Below are 24,406 nucleotides of genomic sequence, written 5' to 3'. Positions count from 1 at the left end.
CCCTATACTATCAGTAAAAAAAAAAAATGAAGACTAAAATACACTAAAGTTATAATTTATTCTTCAAGCTTAATTCTTCTATAGCTTCTTTCTCTCTTTAACCCATCCCTCCCAAACCACCATACCACCATGGTAGGTAATTTAAATTTTTAAACCTTCCAGATTGTTTAATCAGAAAAACTCTTGAAAACTTGTTCTGAAAGATTTTTTGAATAATTATTTCAGAACACCTTTTCAAATTATCCAATCTACAACATGGTTTTGCATTGCGAAATATCATATTAAATAGACCTTTGTCACACGAGTCAAATAGGCATTCATGATGTCATATAATCAGATTCGTTACGGAAGAGATTAATGCTTTCGGCTTTATATGAGGAGTGGGCTCACTTCATATAAAATTAAACCGTTTATTGCAGTCGGTTTCTCTATCAAAGTACAACGTTGATATAGCATTCATTCTATATTATATATTCCACTTATCTTTTCAAGCATATATACAGATAAAATTCCTTTCAATATATTCCAATTGGGCATGCGTTTGTTTATACATGGTTAGATAACGCCAGTTTATGCAGTGTTCACGTAGCAATGTCAAGATATGTTCACAAAAGTAGGAAGACATACGAATGGACTAACTTAAAAGTTCAGTAGAGAACAAGGGAAGATGACGTGAATAGCTTCATGCATTCAACAAGTACGTTATCATTTAACAGCATGATATTTACGTCATTTACAGAAATATGCTACCATCTATTTGCAAACTTCCCAAGATCAAACAAAAATTATAAGTTTTTATAGGCATGACAGAAGTACATCAAACATAACAAATCCTTCGCATTTTCGTGAATCTGTTGCATTTGTACAATTACAGACTCGTACTCAAATTAGCTGATGATAAATATGTATGATATTTACAATGTCTGATTACTGCAGCATCCATTGCGTCTCTTGCAAATCTACAAAGCGCCATCAGCTCAATAATTCCTGAAAATAGAAATAAATAATTGATACATCACCCAAGTTAATATGCAAAATGACAGTTACTTTTAGTAAAGAGTCTCACCCCCCCTCCCCACACCCCCAATCCAATATTTATTTCAGGAAACAAATGTGACTAAGTGTTAGTAAGACACTTTTTTCTTACCTTTTTTAATGAGTCCCAAATATCATTTATTGTCACCTACATAAATTTTACCTAGTAGTGTTGAAAAAGTGTATTAAAGGGGACTCTGCAGGAATTTTTCAAGAATTAGCCCATATTAAGCATTATGACAAACTATAGTAGCAAAAAGAGGCTGTTGTAAGATTTTATGGGAGAGGGAAATACCGCAACAGTAGTACAATTTACATCCAGCCCAGCTTCCATAAGGCAATGATAGGTTTCATATTTGCTAAAACATCGTTCTGCTTCAGAATCAAGCCATAAGTTCAAAAACAGTAAAGCCTCTGGATGCATGTGTTTATCAAAATCCAGTTTTTTCCCTAGACTTCTCCGAATGACCTGAAGCTTCAATAATTCAAACATTCTTTTCAGATTATGAAAAACATAAAACCTGATTGGATTTTAGTTATCATCACAGCCGGTACCTGAGCAATTTCATGGCCTTTATCACTGCTAGGGGCCAAAAAACTCTTTCCACTCTGACCAAACATTTTATAAACTGTTTTCTTTTTCGTATAATCATTTTGTGAATGAAGTTTGTTTGGATCATTAAGGTTCTCTATACTTGTCATCTCAAGTCCCTTAAATGTAAACACGTACACGTCAGTTTCAGTAGCGTTAAAGACTGAGCAGAAAGCAATAGAAGATCTGGCTCAATTAGGCTGTTGCAAACCGAATTAACTAGGAAATAGATTCATACATACCTTGGGAAGCTCCAATGACCTATTATGACAAAATGGATTATCTGCAGTTGACTCAAGGGTTGAAATCCTTTGGACACATCTTTTTGCGCTAAAATCATTTAGATTATTGATTATTTGCTCGATCATAATCTCATCATGACCATGTTCATTATTTGGGCCTACTCCATCCATGGATGTTTGCACCAGCAATTCTGAAAGAACATGTATTGCACTGACCACTATCCCAACATCAGGTGTTGGAGCTTTACTTAAGGACTTTGAAATACCTTCAAATGTTTTCAGAAGATCAGTAACAACAGCAACCCTCGATGACGATGATGCCAGAGTTGAAATTGGAGAACAGCTCTTTGTAGTAAAAGCATCACTGATTGACCTACAAACCCTGGGATCTTTAGTTCTCTCGGCAAAATTATCTGCATCCACAACAGCTTCAAGTTTTCCTATGGACATTGAGCAATCTTCTTTAGAGGAAGGTTGTGTCACCTTACAATGCAAATTTAGAGCAGGATCCAAATAGCTATTTTTTGGATCATTAATGGTGTTAGATGCCTTTTCCTTTCTACAGGTGTTACTAGAAGGCTGAAGGTCAATCCCTGTATTCAGTTCTACAGGGGATTCAGCCATAACAGTTTTCTTGAGCATATGCTCTCCGGGGAAAACATTAGTAGCTACAGGTGAACCAGAATTGGAAGATCCAAAATCATCCTTAACATATGCAATACGAGGAAAGAACTGAGGAGCCAACGGGTTTAAACTGTTATGTTTTTCTGTTGCTTTCTCTACATTATTAGTTTGTATAGATCCTGAATTTTCTACTGGAGTTTGACAAAAAGCCATGGTTCCCTTCCAACAAGGAGAATCCACATCAGAGTCATTTTCAACCAAATTTGTTGAAGACTGATTCAGAGAAGTATGTTTAGCAGAGGACATATCTGTTGTTAATGATTTGAGAGAGGAAACCTTGCAATTAAAAAGAGGAAAAATGCTAGATTCATCGTCCACAAGTGTTGTGCCTTTAGAATTTGACAGAAGGCTTTCTGCTACAACTGTACCAGTACTGGCAGACTCTGTTAGGAAAGGACTCAACCCATGAACAGCTTGGTTACCTGCAGATGTCATTCCATAATTTTCTAGACAGGTCAAAACTACAAAAGAAAACATAAATACCAAAGTTCAAGAACATTAAAATACAACCATAGATGGAAGTAAGATTTAGATACCCCTGGCGGCGTGTATAGTTGAACTAATTATATTGGTTCATTTTAAAACCTATAATTCGTTATTTGGAGAGGGTGAGTAGTATTGTGAATAGTCCAAGTGTAAGTTGGATTCCACATTAGATAAAAATGACAAAGTTAAACACAATATAAGAAAAAAGACCCATAAATCTTTGAGATTTTAGATTAAAAGTGATGTCAATCTCTTGTGTGGACAAATTTATAATCTCTCCTTCATCACCCTCGAAAAAAAAAAAACTATCAACTAGAACAGTGAAGATAAGGATTTATTTACTCGATAACAACCAATTTGCCACTGAATAGACTCAAACTCTCACAGAATACTTACTTCAAAGAGTTTCCCGAAGATAACCATGCACAATCAAACTTTAATCCTGGTGGGCTTGCTAACAATAGGTTGGAAGAGTAAATGGTAATAGAATTTTTATACATATCAGTAAAAGATAAAACTTAAAATCAAGGAAACAATGTCATATTTGTTGTTGCAAAGCAGTAAACTGTCTATTTAGTTTTTTTTTTTCATTCTTGAGGACAAAGGCAAGGAAACCAAAGAATACAAATTTCTGAGGTACTTTATGCCAATGTATCATATCTATTACTCTCAACAAAAGCCTGATTATATTATGGGATATTATAAATACCAAATTAGCTAAAAAAGAGTTTGTGATATGAAGTGATGAAGTGTTGCTTGCTTTAGGGATTGTTCAAATATTATTTTCGACAGCAATGAAGATTCCTCGAGTTTCATAGAAATTTGATTTTTATTCATAGAACCACACGCTGAAAATTTTCCAGCTTGTAATCGTCATTTAAGCAGTAAAAAGCTTAATATATTCAAAAAACTGAATGAAGCATGATCAATTATTAAGGTGACTGACATAAACATAAAATGCATCTAAATTATACATTGACCTTAAAAGATAAAACTAAGGTGGTGCAAATCAACATGGTAATAAAAGCACAACCAATATAACATCTGCATGACTATAGACAGAAGTTAAAAAAAAAAAGGAAAGAGTCAACCATGAGCACACATGTAATTCAATCAAACAAAGACATCAGAAGAAAAAAACCAAACTACCTTCCTTAAACATGGTCGAGTCAGCAAGATCACTTCCGTTGGCAAACAAACTCTCATGAGAATCCTCCCCTTGTTTCCCATGGCCTAAGGGTGAGTAAGTGGGTAAGGAAAAATCCTCCCCAAACCCATCAAAGTCGCCTTTTTTTGGTGATTCAAGAAAAGGGTACCCTGAAAAAAGAGAATTTGAACAAGGTTGGAGGGTTGAACGGTTGAGCGTGAAGGGTTTGGCAAGTGGCGACAAACGTGTCGTGGTCAACGAAGTAACATGCTTGCCCTGATTCTTCATCATCTTTCTTCTCTCCTTTGCAATTTGGAAGTGGGAAACTAAACAGAGAGTGCAAAATCAAAGCCTGTGAGGATACTCACTTCGGAAAAAGTGTATAGCTTCCTTAGCAAGGAGTGTGCAGGCCCCAGTTACCCTCTCTTTCCTCTTTTTCTGTTTTGTTGGATTTCTGTAGTTATTGCTAAATTAATTTATTCGAAATTTGTACTTCCCGGAAGGTGAAGGAGAGAAGTCCCAGAAACATTTTTTTCCAAATTTTATTTCAGTGTATGGAATAGAAATAGAAATGGAGGAATTCTTTCTGATTTTTCATTAGAAATGAAGAAAAGAAAAATTCTGTTGGTATTAACATTTTTAATTACAATTGGCATTTAATCTTCCATTAACTTTAATTATTAACATCAAAATAGATAAAATGTCAATATTTTTGGAAAGTGATAACTATTAATGCACTTAAGTTTGACTGCTTTTTTATAATATCTCATGTTCCATTTATAAAAAGGAAAGCATTATATTTATCTTACCCAATTATTATGAGAAAATAAAAGTATATGGAACTATAATTCAAGAAAATTTCAATTCAATTATGATTATATCCTTCCTTCTTCTTTTTTTCCTTAAAAAAGTGCATTTCATTTTATTTACTGTACAGAGTTTATTTTGTCTAGTTCATTTATCACTCTTGTTGTTATCAAGCTATTGTTTCTACTACTGCAATAACATTAAAGTCCAGGCAACAATTTTGTACTCAAAATTATTAAAATGATACCATTTTAAAAATAGAGAAGTAATATAACTTTATTATAACAAAAAAAAAGTGTAAAAATATCACAATTTCAATTAAAATTAAAAAAAAATATAATACATTAAATTTGTATCAACACTTTAATTAATTTTTTTTTTTAAAAAAATACAACCTAGTACTGTGTAATACGAATTCTTAACAAAGTATCAAATTTATTAATCTGTTTGTATTTTTTTAAAAAAATTTAATAAACTTAAAAGAGAAAATACACTTTTTTTATACTTTTGTGGCTACTCTTACTCTTTCTCAAAGTTTGGTAAAAATTCCTACCAAATTATAGGTTCTTGTATCCTGGAAGTTTCTGTAAAACTTGAAATCCCCTACAATTCATTTGGGGTAAAAGTTTAAGTAATTAAAAAAATCTTAACACAAACATAATTAAAAGAGATACTTCATTTATCGAGTGATCATTCATGCTTATAGATTCTTCACTCCCCTCTCCGATATTAAAGTGTTTGCAACACCCATTGTAGCTTCTTCCTTACCAAATTTTTATTTTTTACCCATATTCAAGGGGAGATATTGGGCTTCCCAAAAACCCCAAATGGTTGATTTTGGGCCTTTAATGGACTGAATATCTTTACGCAAGTCATTACTTACTACCATAGATGTTTCTGGGTTTTGGATGCTGTTATATTGGTTGTTTACTTTATGAAGAAGTGAGGTTACTGTAATGTTTCTGACTAGGTTCTTTAATTTTTACCTAAAAGAATTGTTTAATTTCTGGGATTAAATAAAAGAACACTAATATGTGGAGTTGAAAAGTATTTGACAAAAAAAAAATTCTTTCAATAATTTTTTTACAAATTTGTTAATTCTCTGTCTTTTTTATTAGATAAAAATATTCAATATTTACTTTAATATATTATGTACAATTTGTTTGAGATATTAAATATCTTTATTTTTTATTCAATATTTGTTTTAAAACATTGAAAGAATTTATAAAAGGAATATAAAATTACTGTGTCAGTGTTTGGATGGAAGATTTTATAATCCTAATATTTTACATCAATATTACTATGTTTTTTTTTTAAGATAGATAAATGTTTTCTATTTAAAATATTAGAAAATTCTATAAATTTTTTCACAAACTGAATTTTTTGTGTATAATTTTATTTATTTATATATAAGTGACTTGTACATTAAGTCACAATAAATTTATTATACGAAGCACTTTACAATTGCATTACATTGACTTTTTTTTATATGATTTATATATATAAAAAAAAATTAACGCATAGAATGTTTGAAAGTGCTTTTGATAAGATTAGAATGTAGATCTAAGACATGGTTGTGTTTTGGATGTTAGGTAGATCACTCACAAAGAACCATATAGTTCAAACTATGCTATGATTTCTTAACTATAGTTCAAACCATATAGTGATGGAGAATGTGATGTTTGATCATACTTCGTAAATGACCATCTTGATTACAATGTTGTGTCATGTATGCTACTTCAGAGTTTCCATAATTATTGTGGTAAATGAAATTATGAGAGTTTAAAAATTAAAAAGTAATATTGATAAAACAAAGAACATGCACAGTAAATTTATAAGAAACACTCATAAAAATAACAAGTTTTATCTTTTTAAGTTTTATTTTAATTGTCATTTTTATAATAAAATATGTCTTAAAGAAAAAATAAGATATCAACACTTTTACTAAAAAAAATACCACGAATATTATAGTATAATATTCCGTAGACTGAAAGTTTTAATAAAATCTATTGAAATTATAAAATTAATTAATTTTAAATATATTTTAAGAATTTAAAATTATTCACATTCTACCATATTTTAAACTTATGTATCTATTTTGTTTTATTATTTTTTATTTAATCTCAATCATGATATTATTGACTTTCGGCTGGTCCAAATGTCATTAACTTAATTGAAGCACAGGTTCAACATCCCTTTTTTCTTTTGTTTGCCATTATTAATATTTTATTTATACACTTACCTTAGTTAGAATTTTTTTTATTTACATCACAGTGTATTTTTAATTATTTTAAATACATATTTATTTTAACTAATGTTAACCAGTATTATTAATTGAGATTGTTTTGGAAGTATTTAAAATGTAGGCTAGAGTATGTTTAACCAATGTTAATTAGATTTATCTTAAGTATTAATAAAATTGTTTTTAGTTTGATGTTAATAAAGTTCTTTTTTTTTTCATCGAAATTAGTACAAGAAGTTGTAATTTATTTTGAAGTTATAATCTTTTATCGATATTAATATGAATATTTTTTAGTTGATATTTCCAATATTATTTATCTTTGAATGTAAGATCAACTAAAATGTTTGATATAATTTTATAAGCCAATGTGATTTATTTTAAGTGATTGTTGATCGCAATTGGTTTTTTTATTGAAGTTTTTACCCGTTATTTTTTTTTTTCACATACTAATTATCTTTTCAATTGAAGTTTCTAATATTATTTGAAAGTAATTTTTATACTTAGTGGTAATTAAATATCTATTTAAATAAAATTAAAATTCAATGAACCTTAATTATTTTTATTTAAATACAATATTTAAAAGACTAAGTAACTTAAAATATAAACAACTTATTTTCTAAATATTTTTTAAAAAATAATAAAATCTTACATTCAAACACATTATAAAAAGTAATTTTCAAAAAGAAATTCTGATAAAGAATTACTCTTTAAATCTAATTCAATATCACAAAATTAATTGTACTTTAAATCTAATTCAATATCACAAAATCACAAAACCATCTTGTAATATTTTTGAAATACTGAATCATTATGAATATAATTACATTTTAGTCCAGAAGAAACAATTAGTCTTTGTATTTTTGATAGACACTGATATTAACTTGATGAAAGTTTGAAAGAATTTTTATTTAGAATATTTTGTTTGTTGAATAGTTTAAAATTGTAACTGTAATAACGGTCACTTAGTTTGACCATGTCTTTTAGCATTGCCTTTATAAACAGCTTGTACTTATCATCCTATATACTTTTAATATACAGTTTTCATTCAGTTCAATTGGGTCTACCATCTCTCTGTTATATCTCTGTGCTCTTCTTTTCACATAGTTAACAGTGGTATCAGAGCTGTTGTTTCGATTCAAGGGAAATTCGTAAGATCTTTGGTGTCGATCAAAGAAGTGGTACAATGGCAAGCATGATGCACAACAATCTTCCAGTATTTGATGGAAAAGATTTTGATGACTGGTGCGTTAAAATGGAGGCAATTCTTGGGTATCAAGAGGTTGATGAAATCGTGAGGCAGGGAATTAAAGAAAGCAAAGAAGATACAGCAGCTGCGAAGAAACTTCACAAAGAAGAACGCCGTCTGGATTGCAAAGCCAGAATGCTCCTTCATCAATGCGTCTCTCCAACCATCTTTCAAAAGATTTCTAAAGCATCTACTGCCAAGGAAGCTTGGGATATCCTCCAAGAAGGATACGGGAATACTGGAAAAGTTAAAAAAGTGAGACTACAAGCATTGCAGCGTCAATATGAGCTTCTGGGTATGGGTGCAGAGGAAACCGTGACAGATTACATGGGAAGGATCCAGACGCTTGTAAATGACATGAGGGCTTGTGGAAAAATTGTTAAAGATCGAAAACTCATCCAGAAAGTTTTGCGTAGTTTGACACCGCAGTATGATCACATTGTGATCACTATCGAAGAATGCAGAGATTTGGAAACGTTGAAAATTGAGGAATTGCAGAATTCCCTCGTAGCACATGAACAAAGATTACTGGAACGTAAGAATGCTGAGAAGGCAGCTGCGACACAAACAACGAATCAAGCTTTCCACGCAAGAACAAAGCAAAGTTTCAAGAACCGAGGCAGAGGCAGAGGAAGATCACGTGGTGGAGGTCGCAGCGGAGGAAGAAATTCGAAATCGTCTGAACAAAACAGCGAAGAGATTGATGATGATCAACAAGAAGGAGGTAATCGTGGAGGTAAAAGCACAAGAGGAAGAGGCAGAAAGGGAATTGACAAACGCGACATTCAGTGCTACACATGTAAGAAATATGGACACTACTCCTCGGAATGCTGGTATAATGAATCGAACAAGAAAAACAAGAATGATGGTGAGGCGAACTTGGCACAGGATGATGGTAACTCAGATTCAGAGCATGTGGTGTTAATGAATATAGTAGATGAAATTCAAAGTGCTGACATGAATAAAACGATGATGAAGACAGCGAAAACATTTGACAAATGTTGTGGGTTTTGCAACGACATGTGGACATCGGATGCAACACGTAACAGTAAAGAAACGCATGATTGCATGTCATCTCCAGTCGTGATGTACCAATTTGACACGAAACAAAATTTTACTAACGTGTCACGTGCAGATCAATCGCAACATGCAGAGGCAAATGGGATAAATGATCAAGCAATGCTGTCAGGTAATCACCAAGAAAATATCGAAAATGATCAATACTGGTATCTCGATACTGGATGCTCCAACCACATGACTGGTAGAAAAGAATGGCTTGTTGATCTAGATTCAAGCAAGAAAAGCAAAATACGATTTGCAGATAACAGTGTGGTGATGGCAGAAGGAGTTGGAAGAGTGGTTCTCACATGCAAGAATGGCGAAACAGCATATATGGATGGAGTTTTATTTGTTCCAACAATAAAAAGCAACCTGTTAAGTATTGGGCAGTTGATTGAAAAGGGCTATACCATGAGCACGAGAAGAAATTCAATAGAAATCTTTGACAGGAAGAAGCGTCTGATTATTAAATCTCCCATTTCAAAGAATAGAACTTTCAAAGTCAATCTCAATACAGCATCCATACAATGTCTATCAGCTATGAGTATAGAAGAAGAAAGTTGGAAATGGCACTATAGATTTGGCCACTTAAACTTTAAGAGTTTAAGTTTGTTAAGCAGCAAAGAAATTGTAAAAGGAGTACCTGTGATATCTACTCCTACTCAGATCTGTGAAGGATGTATACTGGGAAAACAAACCAGATCAAAGTTTGCAGATACAGCTCCTAAACGTGCAAAACAGTCACTTGAAGTTGTATATGCAGACGTTTGTGGACCATTTGAAACAGTCACATATGGAGGTAACAAATATTTTCTTTTATTTGTTGATGAGTGGACAAGAAAATTATGGGTTTATTTGCTGAAAGAAAAAAAAGAAGTGTTCTTAACCTTTGTTAAATTTTGTGCAATGACCGAGCGTCAATCCGGGTTGAAAATGAAGCTGTTACGAACGGATGGTGGAGGAGAATTCAACTCCAAAGAAATGAACAAATTCTGTGAGGAAAGAGGTATAATTCGTGAAGTTACTGCACCCTACACTCCACAACACAATGGATTGGCTGAACGAAGAAACAGGACCTTGGTTGAGATGACAAGATGCCTTCTGAAGGGAAAGAAGCTTCCGCATAATCTCTGGGGAGAAGCTGTCATCACAGCTTCCTATCTTCTAAATAGATGTCCAACCAGAGCCCTGAAGAACACCACTCCGGAAGAAGCCTGGTCAGGAATTAAACCATCAGTAAAGCATTTGAAGATATTTGGAGCTGTATGTCATAAACATATCCCAGATGAAAGAAGAAAAAAGCTTGAAGACAAAAGTGAGACATTAATACTGGTTGGATATCACAGTTCAGGTGCATACCGATTGTTCAATCCAAGAAAGAAGGAGATAGTGATAAGTCGAGATGTTCTTGTAGATGAGTCTACAACTTATAATTGGCAAGAAGTTGAATCAACAGAATCATCTTCAAATAAATGTGTGTCCAGCTGGTTAAGAGAAAAAGAAGGAGAAGATAATAGTCAAATGAATATAGGTGATGAAACCAGAACTACAAGCAGTGATAATAACACTAGAAGGTCACGAAGAATTCGTTTTCCATCCACACGACTTACGGATCATGAGGTAATCAGTGATGATCAAGTTACAGAAACAGGTGAAATCACTCACTATGCTTTTGCTGCGGACACTGAAATACTGTCATGGGAACAAGCTATTGAGAGAAAAGAATGGAAGGAGGCAATGATAGAAGAGCTAAATGCAATTGAGAAGAATGGAACATGGACCATGACTGAATTACCTGAGAACAAGCATGCAATTGAGGTAAAATGGGTGTTTAAAACCAAGCTTAGACCGGATGGCAGAATTGCTAAACTAAAAGCAAGACTTGTAGCTAAAGGTTTTCTTCAAAAGCCTGGAGTGGACTTCACTGAGGTATTTGCTCCCGTAGCTAGGTTGGAAACAATAAGACTTATTGTGGCTATTGCAAATGCAAAAGATTGGATGATTTACCAAATGGATGTGAAATCTGCGTTTCTTAATGGACCCCTAGAAGAAGAGGTATATGTAAAGCAACCACCTGGTTTTGAGAAGAAAGGAGAAGAGTGGAAAGTTCTTAGACTAAACAAAGCTCTATATGGACTAAGGCAAGCACCAAGGGCGTGGAATGTTCACATTAATTCCTGGTTGATAAAGAATGGATTCAGAAAGTGCATGGTTGAATTCGGAGTCTACTCAAAACAGGTCAGTAATAATGGTATTATATTACTCTGTTTGTATGTAGATGATCTTTTAATAACAGGTAACAATGAAGAAGCAATCAGCACATTCAAAGCAAAAATGAGAGGAGACTTTGAGATGACTGATCTCGGAAGTCTAGGCTATTTCCTTGGGCTGGAATTCTCACGTGTAGATGGTGGAATTCTGATGCATCAAAAGAAGTATGTGAGTGATATTTTGAAACGGTTTGGCATGGAGAATTGCAACAGTACCTGTATACCTATAATGGCCAACACAAAATTGAATCTGCAAGCAGAGGAGGAAAGGGTGGATGCAACTTTGTATAAACAAATCGTTGGTTCACTCAGGTACGTATGCAATAGTAGACCTGATATTAGTTATGGTGTTGGACTAATTAGCAGGTATATGGGAGATCCTAGAGAATCACATCTTTGTGCTGCCAAGCACATATTAAGATACCTAAAAGGCACANCAGACTATGGACTCTTCTACGAGCANAAACNAAATGAAATGGTAGGAGTTCTGGAAGCTTGGAGNGACTCTGACTGGTCTGGAGATCAGCTGGACAGAAAGAGCACATTTGGATACGTACTCAAGTTCATGGGAGCTGCATTCTGCTGGTGCTCGAAGAAACAATCAATTGTTGCATTGTCTTCATGCGAGGCCGAATACGTAGCTGCATCAGAAACCACATGTCAGTGTGCTTGGATTGAGGCGATGCTTGATGAAATATCGATTAACTACTGCAAACCAGTCAAACTCATGGTAGACAACAAATCTGCTATTAGCCTTGCTAGAAATCCGGTTGCACACGGAAGAAGTAAACATATTGAAACAAGATTTCATTACTTGAGAGAACAAGTAGATAGAAAGAAGCTTGATCTTCTGCATTGCTCAACGGAGGACCAAGTTGCTGATATCTTTACAAAAGCTCTTCGCCAAAACAGATTTGAGAAATTGAGAGAACTCCTTGGAATTAAATCTCTCAGCAGTTTCAATTTAAGAGGGGAATGTTGAATAGTTTAAAATTGTAACTGTAATAACGGTCACTTAGTTTGACCATGTCTTTTAGCATTGCCTTTATAAACAGCTTGTACTTATCATCCTATATACTTTTAATATACAGTTTTCATTCAGTTCAATTGGGTCTACCATCTCTCTGTTATATCTCTGTGCTCTTCTTTTCACATAGTTAACATTGTTGAACAAGAACTAATTAAGATAATAGTTTTATTTCCAGCATGATAATGTTATTATATGTAAACCTTTACAATTTGTATTATCTGAGAGTAACGATAACAGACAACAATGGATATATATATATATAGTATGAAGGCCTAGCTTCTAATATCACGTCTTATAAGATTTTAATAACTAATGTACCTAGTGGTCTTATGTTACATTCTGTACTATTAATTATTTAAAAATAATCATTTTGTTTTCTCTTTTTAATAACAAACTAGTAATTTAAATGAACTAAACGGAGTAGAATATTTTATTATTTTTTGTAAAAGTAATGCAATGTGTGTTTGGTTTCCCTGAATTATCTACTTTTAATATAAAATTATGATTTTTTATTGGATATAAAATTATGTTGAAGAGAAAATGAACAGCTATTAAGTAGTTACTTTGTGAAAATTGCTCAACTGAAATAACTTATTAAAAAAATTCAAGTTAATGACATATCGTGCTTTCTTCAAACACGCAGAAAAAAAGAAGCAGAACACCTTTAAAATTAATTTGTAATTTTTTAGCATTCACACTTATAATTAAGTTATATTTTAAATAAACAACATCAATAATAATATATGAAATTGATGGTAGATAAAGCGATAGTTGTAAAGTTAAGAACTATATACTATAAAAAAAAATAGTTGAAACGAATATATGATAATAAAAGATGAGATGTAATTTCTTAAGTATAATTGATTAGAATTATTTTCAAACTATAGAAAGTTAGGAGTAGGACAAGGATAAGTTATTATTATACCTAAATAAGATTCCATGTCTTGCACGTGAGGCAATGTGGTTCCATGTTTATATGTTCACATTATGTTGGGTTATAATTGATGGATAGCAGAAAACGCCTAATTCTTTCAAATTCGTTTTGATTATGCGAATTGAGACAGTTTCTTGATTATAAAAATATTATATTGTATCATCTCTCATATTAAATGAATCCACCCTTCTCTTATCTAAAGTCCCCCGACAAAATTAATATGTTATTAAGTTAACATGTTACAAAAATATTTTTTCGTATAACCATTTTTAAAATCATTAACTTTCTGAACAATAACTTTGAATGGACCTTTTTAAAAAAAAAAAAGTCAAATCCTAGTTATTAAAATAATAATAATGATATGAAAATTCATATTCATATAATTTATTTAAAGTTTCCGAAGAGTCCAGAACATTACCGGGTGTGCATCTATCTCCTCTTCACTGTTATTTTCTTGTTCAAGAAATGCGATATTACAGATAAACAGTGATAATAATGACTTGAAAATGAAGCTTTTCTCGTGAACTTGAGAGATGACAGTGAAGTTGTCAGAATCGATTTTTTAACGTTATCACCACCAATTCTATATTGTGTTATGCACACTGCTCAACATCCTATCATCACGTCGTTCACTTTAAAAATACATTCATTATTACATTAAAGTCGTGTAAAGTATTGTAATTTTTTGCAATAATAACTCGACAAGGAAAATGGAATTATTTTATCAATCATAGTAACTACAGATATTTCGTTCATAGAAGAAAAATTAACATGAGAAAGGTTAAACGAAGCAGAATATATGATTCCAGTGTCAATAGAAAAGATCTGAAATTTACAAAATTGGAACAGTGACGGTGAAAAGAAAATGAAGAATCCTAATAGGAATGGGTGGGAGGGGGTGGAATGGCCCTAGGGTGAGAAGAAACGAAGGGAAGGGTGCGGAGGATGAGAAAACGAACCCGTCGAGGGATAGGGGCGGAACGGAACACCTGCTCCACCACTCTCGCCAGCAACGCCGTGTACTCCTCCAGCACTTCCGCCACGATCGACACCAATATCATCTCTTTCACTCTCTTTTTCCAACTTCCGGTGGGTCGGGTTGAGTTTGTATTTGGAAACAGACACTGAGTTATGAACGAGATTTTTTAGCTTAAATAAGAGATGTTGGAAGAGAAAAAAAAAGAAGGGAAGGTGACCTGGGTAGCCGGTAGTATTGGAGAGTGAGGTTGGAATGGGATAATAACAGCGGCGCAGCCACTCCTCCAAAAGCGACGAGTGGTAACCGGTTTCCAGTTTAGTGTTTCAGTGTGCTTTTGATTTTGTTCAATGTCTCAATCTTATCTTCTCACACACCCTTTTACATTTTATATTCTTCTCCAGTCTTGATAAAAAAATAAAATAAGTTATCGTGCTACGATGATGATGTCTTCCCGTATCTTGCGCCACGTTACAACCTAAATATCTGTCAATCATTAATTCATTCTCAGTACATAATTCGAGAAAAAATTACTTTCACCAACTTTTGCTTATACAGAGTTACTTTTTACAAGAAATATTTTCTCCAAGGTATCCTAGTTCTGAGTGTTTGTTTCAATTTTAAGAAAATATTAGTGCTTCTATTCATTTAGAAAGTTGATTATAAATTTTTAAAAAATTAAAGTGATTTTCGTTTGAAAATTTTCGAAGATTGATGTACAGTGTTTCTTGTATATTTGATATTTTGAGGATATTCCTAACAAAAAAAAAAACACACATTTGTATAAAACACACACTAAAATTTTAAGCGAAAAATAAATATCTTCTACAAATAAATATCATTTTCAGAGTATTTCGTTTTAAAAGAAAAAAACGTGTTCTTTCACTCTGGTAGTACAAAAGTATAAGGAAGGAAGATAACGTCAATAATTGCTTTTTTTGGTAAGATGTTCATAAACACTTTTAAGAAGTATTAAGGAATCAAATTTTAAAATAAAAGAAGAAAAGATTAAGTTTTTCATTTTTTATATATTTTTGTTCATTGATTAGGAAGTTTATTGATAGAGATTGTTTGTGGATGAGTTTTATATATGAAAACTTTAACAATATAGATTTTATATATTGTTTAAGTGACTGGATACCCTTTAAGGAAGGAGAGTCAATGCTTAAACCACAAATGATAATTGTATTTGAGTAGAGAGAAATTGTAATATTTCTCTAAAACCTTAATTACTTGGGAGAAATTTCGTAACAATTGACAACTCATAAGTATTAACTCAATTTATTAAATTATAAGTATTTCATGAAATATAAGATAGATGTAAATTATATAATCAATATTTTAATACGCTATTACATTTTTTTATTTTAATTTATTGACAAAATTAATTTTGAGATTGTTTTTAATTTTAACTTTTAAATCTGTAAACTCTTTTAATATTTTCTATAAATAAAATTATACTAATTATATTTATTTCACTTTCCAATGTAGCATATTTTTTTGTCTTAAATATTTACATTAATCTTATTATAACAATTTGGACGAGTAGTATCGTTCTACTAATTAGTATTAAGCATAATAACTACAAAAGTTGTATTACAATATTTGTAGTTATTTTTACAACAAAGTTTTTCAAACACATAGAATTAACATAGAGGAAGTATGTAAAAATATAAAAGATAATAAGTAGCTTAACTTGGAGCGAAGATCAGGTTGAGTCCTGTTTGGATCGAACGTTAAGTCTAGTTAGTTCAGGTTGAACGTTGAGTTGAGTCAAGTCTAATCCAAAGGTCGAATTAATTCGGCCTGGTCGAGTTTGTCTGGATCGATGATTGAGTTGAGTCACTTGGATCAAAGGTTAAGATGAGTTAACACATACTTAAAGTCAAATCGAGTCTGAATAGACCAAAGGTCAAACTGAGTTGCCTTAAACCGAAGGTCGAGCAAATTTGACCTCTATTGAAGATCAAGCTAAGTTAGCTCCAACCAAAGGTCTAGACAAGATGGTCTAAGCCAAAGGCGGAGTCAAGTTGGCCAAATTTGAAGGTCGAGCTTAATTGTTCTTGGTTAAAGGTTGAGCTAAGTGAGTCTAAGTTGAAGGTCGAGTTGAGTTGATTTGGGACAAGTTGTCATGAATCAAAAGTCGAGATAAGTAAACTTGGATTATATAGGTTAAGGCAATTTGGTCAAGTCGAAGATTGAGAGAATTAATGTAGGTCGAAGATCAAGCCGATTTTTCGTAGGACAAAGGTTAAGTCAGATCTAAGTCAAAAGTTGAGACGAATTTGTTCCAACCAAGGTCGAGCTAAGTTAATGTAGATTGAAAGGAAGATCTAAGTTATCCAAATATTTTTAAAATAATTTTTTGCCTTAAAACTAAATTAAATTGTTTAATCCAAATAAGAAAATTGAAATCTAAAATATTTTAAGTATTTAATTGAAACAAACTATTTAAGAAATGAAGATAATTTAATGGTAAGTAATCAAATTTTTAGAATTGTTGAAATTTCTTGTCCAAATACAAGATGACTGTTATTCATATCCTATAAGAAACTCTTTCTCCAATTTTTTTATTTTTCTAAGAAAAATTGGTATTAATATCTCTTCAAAACTTTGTACCAAGTAGTCATTTTTATAAATGTGTGAACTTAACTTTTTTAACCAAATTTTATTAAATTTATTTAATGTTTCAAACATATTTTTCACTTAAATAGTGTAAATAATTCAAATGTTATGATGAAACATGTTTAAAACATCAAATAAATTTAATAATATTTGATTAAAAAGATTAAATCCACGCATTTATAAAGTTAGAGAATTAAATTGGATCAAAATTAAAAATAAAAAAAACTAATTTTAATTTTTATTGAAAATTAAAGGATGAAATGCACATTAAAAAAATACTAACAAATCAAAGAAAAAAACAAGTTAAAAAATTTGCAAAAATACATCTTTTAGTTTGAAAGTTCATTTTCAGCTAAAAGTATTCTAACTGTATACAACTAATTTATTTTATATAACTTTTTTGACGATCTATAAAATAAATTAAAATATTGAAGTACAAATTTTCAAACTTTTTTTCAATGCCAAACCTATTTTAGTTAATAAGTTTTTAATTTTAATGATGGTTTTCGAATATTATGATTAAATTTTAGTTACAAATGATAAAATGTTTAATTTATTATACATTCTAAATATTTTAAATAAATGAAATTTTTTTGAAAATTTACTACATGAAACATATTCAACAAACAATCGATAACTATTATATAAATGACGAGTGATTAACTGATAAGATATTATATTATCTACATATGGTTGGTTATACAGAACACTAATACTTCAACAACTTAAAAGAATATGGAAAGTAAAATGAGAAGAAGAAGAAAAAAGATAGTGTGAAAGATACGGTGATGACAGGGTTCAGAAGATTTCGAAAACCAAGAAGTTGGTTAAGTTTGTACGTAAAAAGTTTCCATGCAGAAGCAACGATTCTTTCCCTTGGAAATGGTATAAGGACTGAGGCATGGCAGGCACATATAAACAAGTTAACTCATTTCCAAGCAATTCCAATTCTTTTCTTTAGCTTTTTTTTTTCTGCTCATTCAAGTCATTCCACACACTCTTTAAGTTATTCGCACAAGAACTTTTTAACTTCTTGCAATATAAATAAATCATGTTTTCAACTCTCATACACACTTTTGTTGTTAAGCCAGCCATGCCTTCAGAATCAGCTCAATCTCCTCCTGCGCCAGGCGACAAACACAAAAGTTTGGACACTGAAATCAGAAAAATGGTGTCTGCAATCACTCATCGTGTCACTGATAACAACTCCACCCACCATTTGGAGAAGGAGGATGAAAATGACACCAGGATCATTACTCTTGCAGGAACCAACGATGGAGCAACACTGCGAAGTGAATTGGATGAAAAATCAGGCAAAACTAATGTTGGTGAGTCTGAAGCATTGACCACCTTTATCAACAGCAACTTCCAAGCCGTCAACAACTCCATCATGTATGGCGGTAGCTACCAAGCCAATGACCCTGGTGTGCATTTCGATATCTCAGATTTCATCGATCAACCTCAACCTCCTCAAAGCCACCACCACAAGGCTGAGAAACCTGCTGAAAAGAAGGGAAAGAAGAAAGATAAAGAAGCTTCCAAAAGTGATCATCAATCTCGTTTCTAATTCAAAGGAATAAACATCTTTTGTCAATCTTAAACCTCTGCTCCATGATGTTTTCCTGATATGATTTTTGGACTATTTATGTTCTTTTCTTTGTTAGTTCAATCGTATTTAAGATCTTTATGAGTAAGTAAAACTGTAATCTTCGTGTTAATGATTTATATGTAAACACTCGTTGATGCCTTAAAGTTTCACTATTGGTATCATTTTATTTCATGATATATATGTATGTGTACGTATGTATACAAAATCTCCTTAATTTATTTCTGGCTTTTATTATATTGATCTTTCCTTAAAATTTACCAATGGACGTTAAAATATAAGCATTATACGTTCTGTGGCAATTTCGGAACTTCTAGATATGAATTTGAATGAACATTAAGACATTAATGTATACATTGATATTGAGTTATGCAAATTCAATATTATTCCATCTTTCTATGTAAGTGATGACAATAAATATATCTAGCGTAAGTGGTATAATGATTAGAGTATATAAATTTACAAGCTCTGACAGTAACTATCATGCCATACCATAGTTGAGTGAGGGCCATGGGGAAGAATGTAAGCAACATCTACTTCTTTATATATTATTTTACTCAATCTTATCTTTTGCATTTTATTCTTCAACTACAAACCAAATCACGTTTCTCTGTGTCTATTTGTTTAAAACATTACATAGTTCACATTATTATTTTGTTTTTATTTAAACAAAAGGAGGAAAAGAAAGAAAATGTTGAAAAGAAGGAAACAGAGAAGACTATTATTTTAAAAGCACTTGTGCATTGTGAAGGTTGCTCAGACAAAATTTGTAAGTGTTTGAAAGGTTTGGCAGGTAATTTTTTTTTCACTGCAGATCTTTGTTAATAATACATATAGTCGTGTTTGTGTTCTTGTTAGTATGTAATTAAGAAATGTGATGTTTATACCATGTTTAGGAGTAAAACAAGTTCAAATCGACAAAGAACAACAGAGGGTGATTGTAAAAGGTGAAGCTGTGAATAATCCTTCCCTGGTTTTGGAAAGACTTCAAAAGAAATACAGCAAGAACGTTGAGTTAATTTCACCAAAACCAAAACCAGACAAACAGAAAAATATCCAAGATAAAAAGGAGCAGGTGTAAATTTTAAATTTTCTATTATTATTATTATTATTATTATTATTATTATTATTATTATTGTTATTGGTCTCTTATCTATTATTTATTATTGCAAGCAGGTTAAAATAAAAACTGTAGTGCTCAAGATATATATTCATTGCGAAGGCTGTGTACGAGATGTCAAGAACAAGATTGAGAAGATGGAAGGTAGATATTTTTGTTCACTAAAAGTCATAATAAATTTTTTAAAAAGATGAACTGAATTAGATTTATAGGTGTTGATTCTGTGGAGGTGGACAAAGAAAACTCACTGGTCATTGTTAAGGGAACGATGGAGGGGGCAAAACTTGTTGAAGCTGTGAAGAAGAAACTAAGTAAGCATGCTGAGATTATAAAGGAAGAGATTAGAAGAGAACCCAGAAAAGAAGTCAATGATAATGAAAAATGCAGAGAACCTATTATAATATATAGTTATCCTCCTCAATATGCAACCCAGCATATTTATCCCAATCAAACCTTCAATGATGAAAATGTTTTTGCATGTTCAGTAATGTAATGTTAGAAGACAATAATAATTTTCAATGAGGAAAAAAAGTGTTCATGCACAGTTAAACAATTTATATTAAGAAAACTGGTTTTTGTTATAAAAACATGTAAAAAAAAGTCGAAGATGCTGATATCAATGTTCATTAATTAAATATTGATTACTAATGGTTGAATTACAGTTTTCCAAGTACATAAATTTTACTTAAATGTTATTTTAACTAGGATGATTTTACATGTAATGAAAATTAGGTTAAGAAAAAAACTATATAAGAAAAAAAATAAACAAAACAATTTAACATGATCCAATATATAATATAATAGAAGTATGTTTACATCCCAACTAGACTAAATCAAGCTCCATAATACTAACAAATTATGCATGTAATAAATCATTCGTTTACTTATAAACATTATTGCAGTAACAGTATTATTTTGTAAGTTGTTTAACAGAAAGAATTGTAAACAAAAATAATGTGATAAAAATATAGAAAAGTTTATCCCAACGTCTAACGCAAGAAGTTTGATCTGTAAATTCCAAGGTTTAGTTTGATCTTTGCAATATACCAAGTTAGCGCCTCGATCACCCTTTTAAAAAAAAGGTGTCAGATATGTCCTCTTTTGTGGAATAGATAAAAAGATTATATTATTTTCATAATTGGTAATATGTACACTCCGTTTAATCAAAATTAGTTTTTGTTTGGACAAAATAACTGAAAGAGATTTTAATTTTTTTGGATAAATAAAACAAACGCTTACATTTTAAAACAACTGAGAATTTATAACATAAGATATAACAAAATTAAAAATTCTTTAAGTCAGTTTTTCCCAGTTATAATCTATCCTCTCCAGAGATGTTTCTTTTTTAACAAACAGCTTACTTAAATTAGAGGGGAAAAAATTGAAATCTATCATTATATGCTCTTAATATGCAACTTTAACCAGCTGAGTAGTGATATCTATTCACCATTCTTTTAATACAATTGTGACCATGATGAAGTTGATCTACATGAAAAATTATGCGCAATTAATATTTTTTTTTGTTCTACGCAGTTTGATAAGATCACTCTGATTGAGAAATCTCTGATAAAGAATATTAGAAATACTCTCATGTTACAATTAAGATTATTCCAACATTTTCTTTTATCCCTCACTGAGGATTTACAGTTCAAAGAACTAAAGTAAACTTCACAACCAAAGAGACAGATTATTATATACAAAACAAAATGTATCTGAGGAGAAAATAACTTCATGATCATTATCTCATGATGTTGCGGGTTCAGCCCCATCGTGTAGAGCGCAACAAATTGTAGCTTTATGATGTCCTTGGTAAACTTTAATATCTTCACCAGTTGACATAGACCAGAGTCTAGCAGTTGCATCAGATGAAGCTGCAACGAAAATACGTGGCTTAAATAAATGGAACTATATTGTAATATAATCGATCATTATAAATTCTAAGATCAGATATGTTTAATTGACTATCAAGCACAATAATCGATAACTAAAGGACTCTATTTTGCAGGTGTGGGGGAAACGTTATCATTTGCAATTTTCAAAAACAGGTCACTAAACAATCACTACGCAGTTAAAACAAGAAACGACGTGGACAGGCCACTCAAATGTATAGCTGACAAAAATGTTTCAACACCAACAATTTCTACTAAATGCTTCCTTTTCCTTTTTACCCTCTTTCGCATAAAAAGATGTTCTGAGAGAGCACAATTAACACACTAGTTATTATCAAATGATTACAGATCATGGAATCATAGTGTAAAGATGTGATGTGAAAAAAATATCATGGAATAACTGTAGAAAATATCATATAACACCTCTTCTAAGTTAAACTCCTTTTCACACACATCTGGTTGCTGAATGCTAAAAGCAAAAGTGGAAAATTATTGAAAAATTACTCAGTACCTGTAATAAGATAGGCACCATCAACAGAGAAGACACAGTCCCACACCCAGCGTTGATGACCTGGTCAGACAGCCTCACTTAATGAAAACGAAGTTTTGGGAAAAGTGAGAAAGCACTTGATTATCACACGACTTCATAAATTACCTATAAGAGTTTTTTCTAGTGTAAAACCATCAACATTCCATATTTTGACAGTATGATCAGAAGATGCAGTTGCCAAGTACCTAAAATAATAACACCATAAAAGAAATATTAAAACCTACAGAAGCCGAGATACATCAATACTTATTGACAGAAAAATTATCAGTACTGGGATGGAACGCTGAACTGGACCCTCAGCCAGTGAAGGTTAGATATATAAATATAGAGAAATGCTTATACCTAGAGGCAACCATCCAGTCGACAGTTTTGGGCAACCAGCAAGGTGCGGTATTAAATGTTAAGTGTTCCAATTTAAACTTGCACATTTCCAATTTAAACAAGTATAGAGATTTAAATATTCTCAGACCACTTGCATATTGAATAAGCAAGTGCAGAGAGGCACACCTTCAACACAGTGGACCATGAATATGATTTAGAACAATAGGTAGCTTCACCGTACTTTCTTAGCTATAGAACAAAAACACCGACAAGAGCTTTAATTAAAAGGGTAACAGTCTCCCCCAAAGCCTATAAATTGTACTCATCAACAAAGCATGCAGGTGAACATGTTGCACACATGTGCTTACGCTCAACTTCATTACTTAATTTTCATAAAAAAGAGAGCCAATATTTCAGTTTATCTAAACAGAACATTGACATTTGATCCATTTTGCAAATACATTACAATTCAATTGCTGACATTAATAAGATGACAAGGAATAAAAATATGTAAAATATAAGCATAACATTTATAACCTGTGGGGTTCACAGAATTCGGGTGATAAAAGACATTTGAGGATGTATCCCGTGTGTGCTTGTAGCTTGTGAAGAGGCTCAAAGTTTGTCATTGTCTGCAATCAACATACTCTACTGGGTCAAACAAGTAAAGTTTGATAGCATGGCAATATCATTCTGATATTTTTGTGAAGGCACAACCTGAGTTCCTCGCAACAAGCGCCACACATAACATGTCCCATGATTATTTGCTGCAACTACCAAGCTCCCATCCCACATTACAGTTAAAGACCGTACAGCTGTATCCACCTCTGGCACCTACATTTCTTCCACATGTTGAAAATAGTGTTTCATCCATAGTATTTATCAAAAGGCGATTGACAATTCTCCAAAAGGACATTTAGGAATTAGGAATATATACTCATAAGGAGTTGGGGAATGACATTTCTCAAAAAGGAAAAAATATTAAAAAATCTATACACCATTTAATTAGTTCAGAAAAAAATCCTTGGGTGAAGCATGGAGTGTTTTTGCAAGGTGTATGGAGTGTTACAGAGTTTAAAATTTTTATACAGTTCATTCTTTGTAAATACTGTTTTTCTTGGAAATAGAATATTTTGAATCTTGTTCTACAATGATATCCATATACAACAGAAAACATCATAACTCGTACCAATTCACAGCTGCATGAATTTGCAGTCAAATCCCACACTCGGATATTGCCATTTTGGTCACCAGATATTAGTTCCGTCTGTTAGATCACAAAGAAAACAAAACAGATCCATTAGAACCAACCACAAAAAGAAGAACCCAAGAGAACCACAGTCAGGTGTATCTGGGTATAGCAAAATTATCATTGAAGAAACAGTATCAAGTTATCAACGACCCCTTTTTTCAACTGAAATGCAATGAAACATGTTAGGATATTTATCCTATTTATCATGATTATATTGTGTCTAGGGTTACTCTAATTATCATAATTATATTGTGTCTAGATTACTCTAATTATCATAATTATATTGTGTCTAG

General features: G+C 31.8%; 4 protein-coding genes across 7 annotated transcripts in view; 1 reads left to right on the top strand and 3 right to left on the bottom strand.

Moving 5' to 3' along the window:
* Positions 1-668: 668 nt before the first annotated feature.
* LOC106776243 lies at positions 669-4,694 on the bottom strand. 4 transcript variants are annotated; one of them, XR_001376886.2, is made up of 6 exons: positions 4,189-4,692; positions 1,870-2,975; positions 1,591-1,746; positions 1,331-1,510; positions 1,148-1,232; positions 669-987 (listed from the first exon to the last, which is right to left on the bottom strand). XR_001376886.2 is itself a non-coding variant. In XM_014663631.2 (5 exons), exons 1-5 carry the CDS (start codon positions 4,475-4,477, stop codon positions 973-975), a joined length of 1,740 nt encoding a protein of 579 aa, XP_014519117.1. In that variant the 5' UTR covers positions 4,478-4,694; the 3' UTR covers positions 669-972. The 4 variants fall into 4 exon arrangements, 3 of the variants coding, with proteins under 3 accessions (XP_014519117.1, XP_014519115.1, XP_014519118.1); XM_014663631.2 differs by lacking the exon at positions 1,148-1,232 and having other exon boundaries at positions 1,331-1,504; positions 4,189-4,694; XM_014663629.2 differs by lacking the exon at positions 1,148-1,232.
* Positions 4,695-14,472: 9,778 nt separating this feature from the next.
* Positions 14,473-15,104, bottom strand: LOC106775542. The gene is made up of 2 exons (XM_014662684.2): positions 14,971-15,104; positions 14,473-14,898 (listed from the first exon to the last, which is right to left on the bottom strand). Exon 2 carries the CDS (start codon positions 14,833-14,835, stop codon positions 14,650-14,652), a length of 186 nt encoding a protein of 61 aa, XP_014518170.1. The 5' UTR covers positions 14,836-14,898; positions 14,971-15,104; the 3' UTR covers positions 14,473-14,649.
* Positions 15,105-18,428: 3,324 nt separating this feature from the next.
* On the top strand, positions 18,429-19,188 carry LOC106775571. The gene has a single exon (XM_014662717.2). It carries the CDS (start codon positions 18,469-18,471, stop codon positions 18,940-18,942), a length of 474 nt encoding a protein of 157 aa, XP_014518203.1. The 5' UTR covers positions 18,429-18,468; the 3' UTR covers positions 18,943-19,188.
* Positions 19,189-21,634: 2,446 nt separating this feature from the next.
* Positions 21,635-24,406, bottom strand: part of LOC106776247 (protein LST8 homolog) — an 8,314-nt gene continuing 5,542 nt past the window's right edge. Inside the window, exons 6-11 of the mRNA XM_014663637.2 lie at positions 24,051-24,128; positions 23,579-23,695; positions 23,399-23,493; positions 22,646-22,725; positions 22,502-22,561; positions 21,635-21,972 (exon numbers count right to left, since the gene is read on the bottom strand). Of these exons, the coding sequence (XP_014519123.1) occupies positions 21,845-21,972; positions 22,502-22,561; positions 22,646-22,725; positions 23,399-23,493; positions 23,579-23,695; positions 24,051-24,128 (558 nt within the window). The 3' untranslated portion in view covers positions 21,635-21,844. The remainder of the gene's footprint in view (positions 21,973-22,501; positions 22,562-22,645; positions 22,726-23,398; positions 23,494-23,578; positions 23,696-24,050; positions 24,129-24,406) is intronic.

This window comes from Vigna radiata, chromosome 10, assembly GCF_000741045.1.
Source record: "Vigna radiata var. radiata cultivar VC1973A chromosome 10, Vradiata_ver6, whole genome shotgun sequence".
NCBI lineage: Eukaryota > Viridiplantae > Streptophyta > Magnoliopsida > Fabales > Fabaceae > Vigna > Vigna radiata.
The sequence above is the reverse complement of the archived record's forward strand: the minus strand, read 5'-3'. Positions and strand labels throughout refer to the sequence as shown.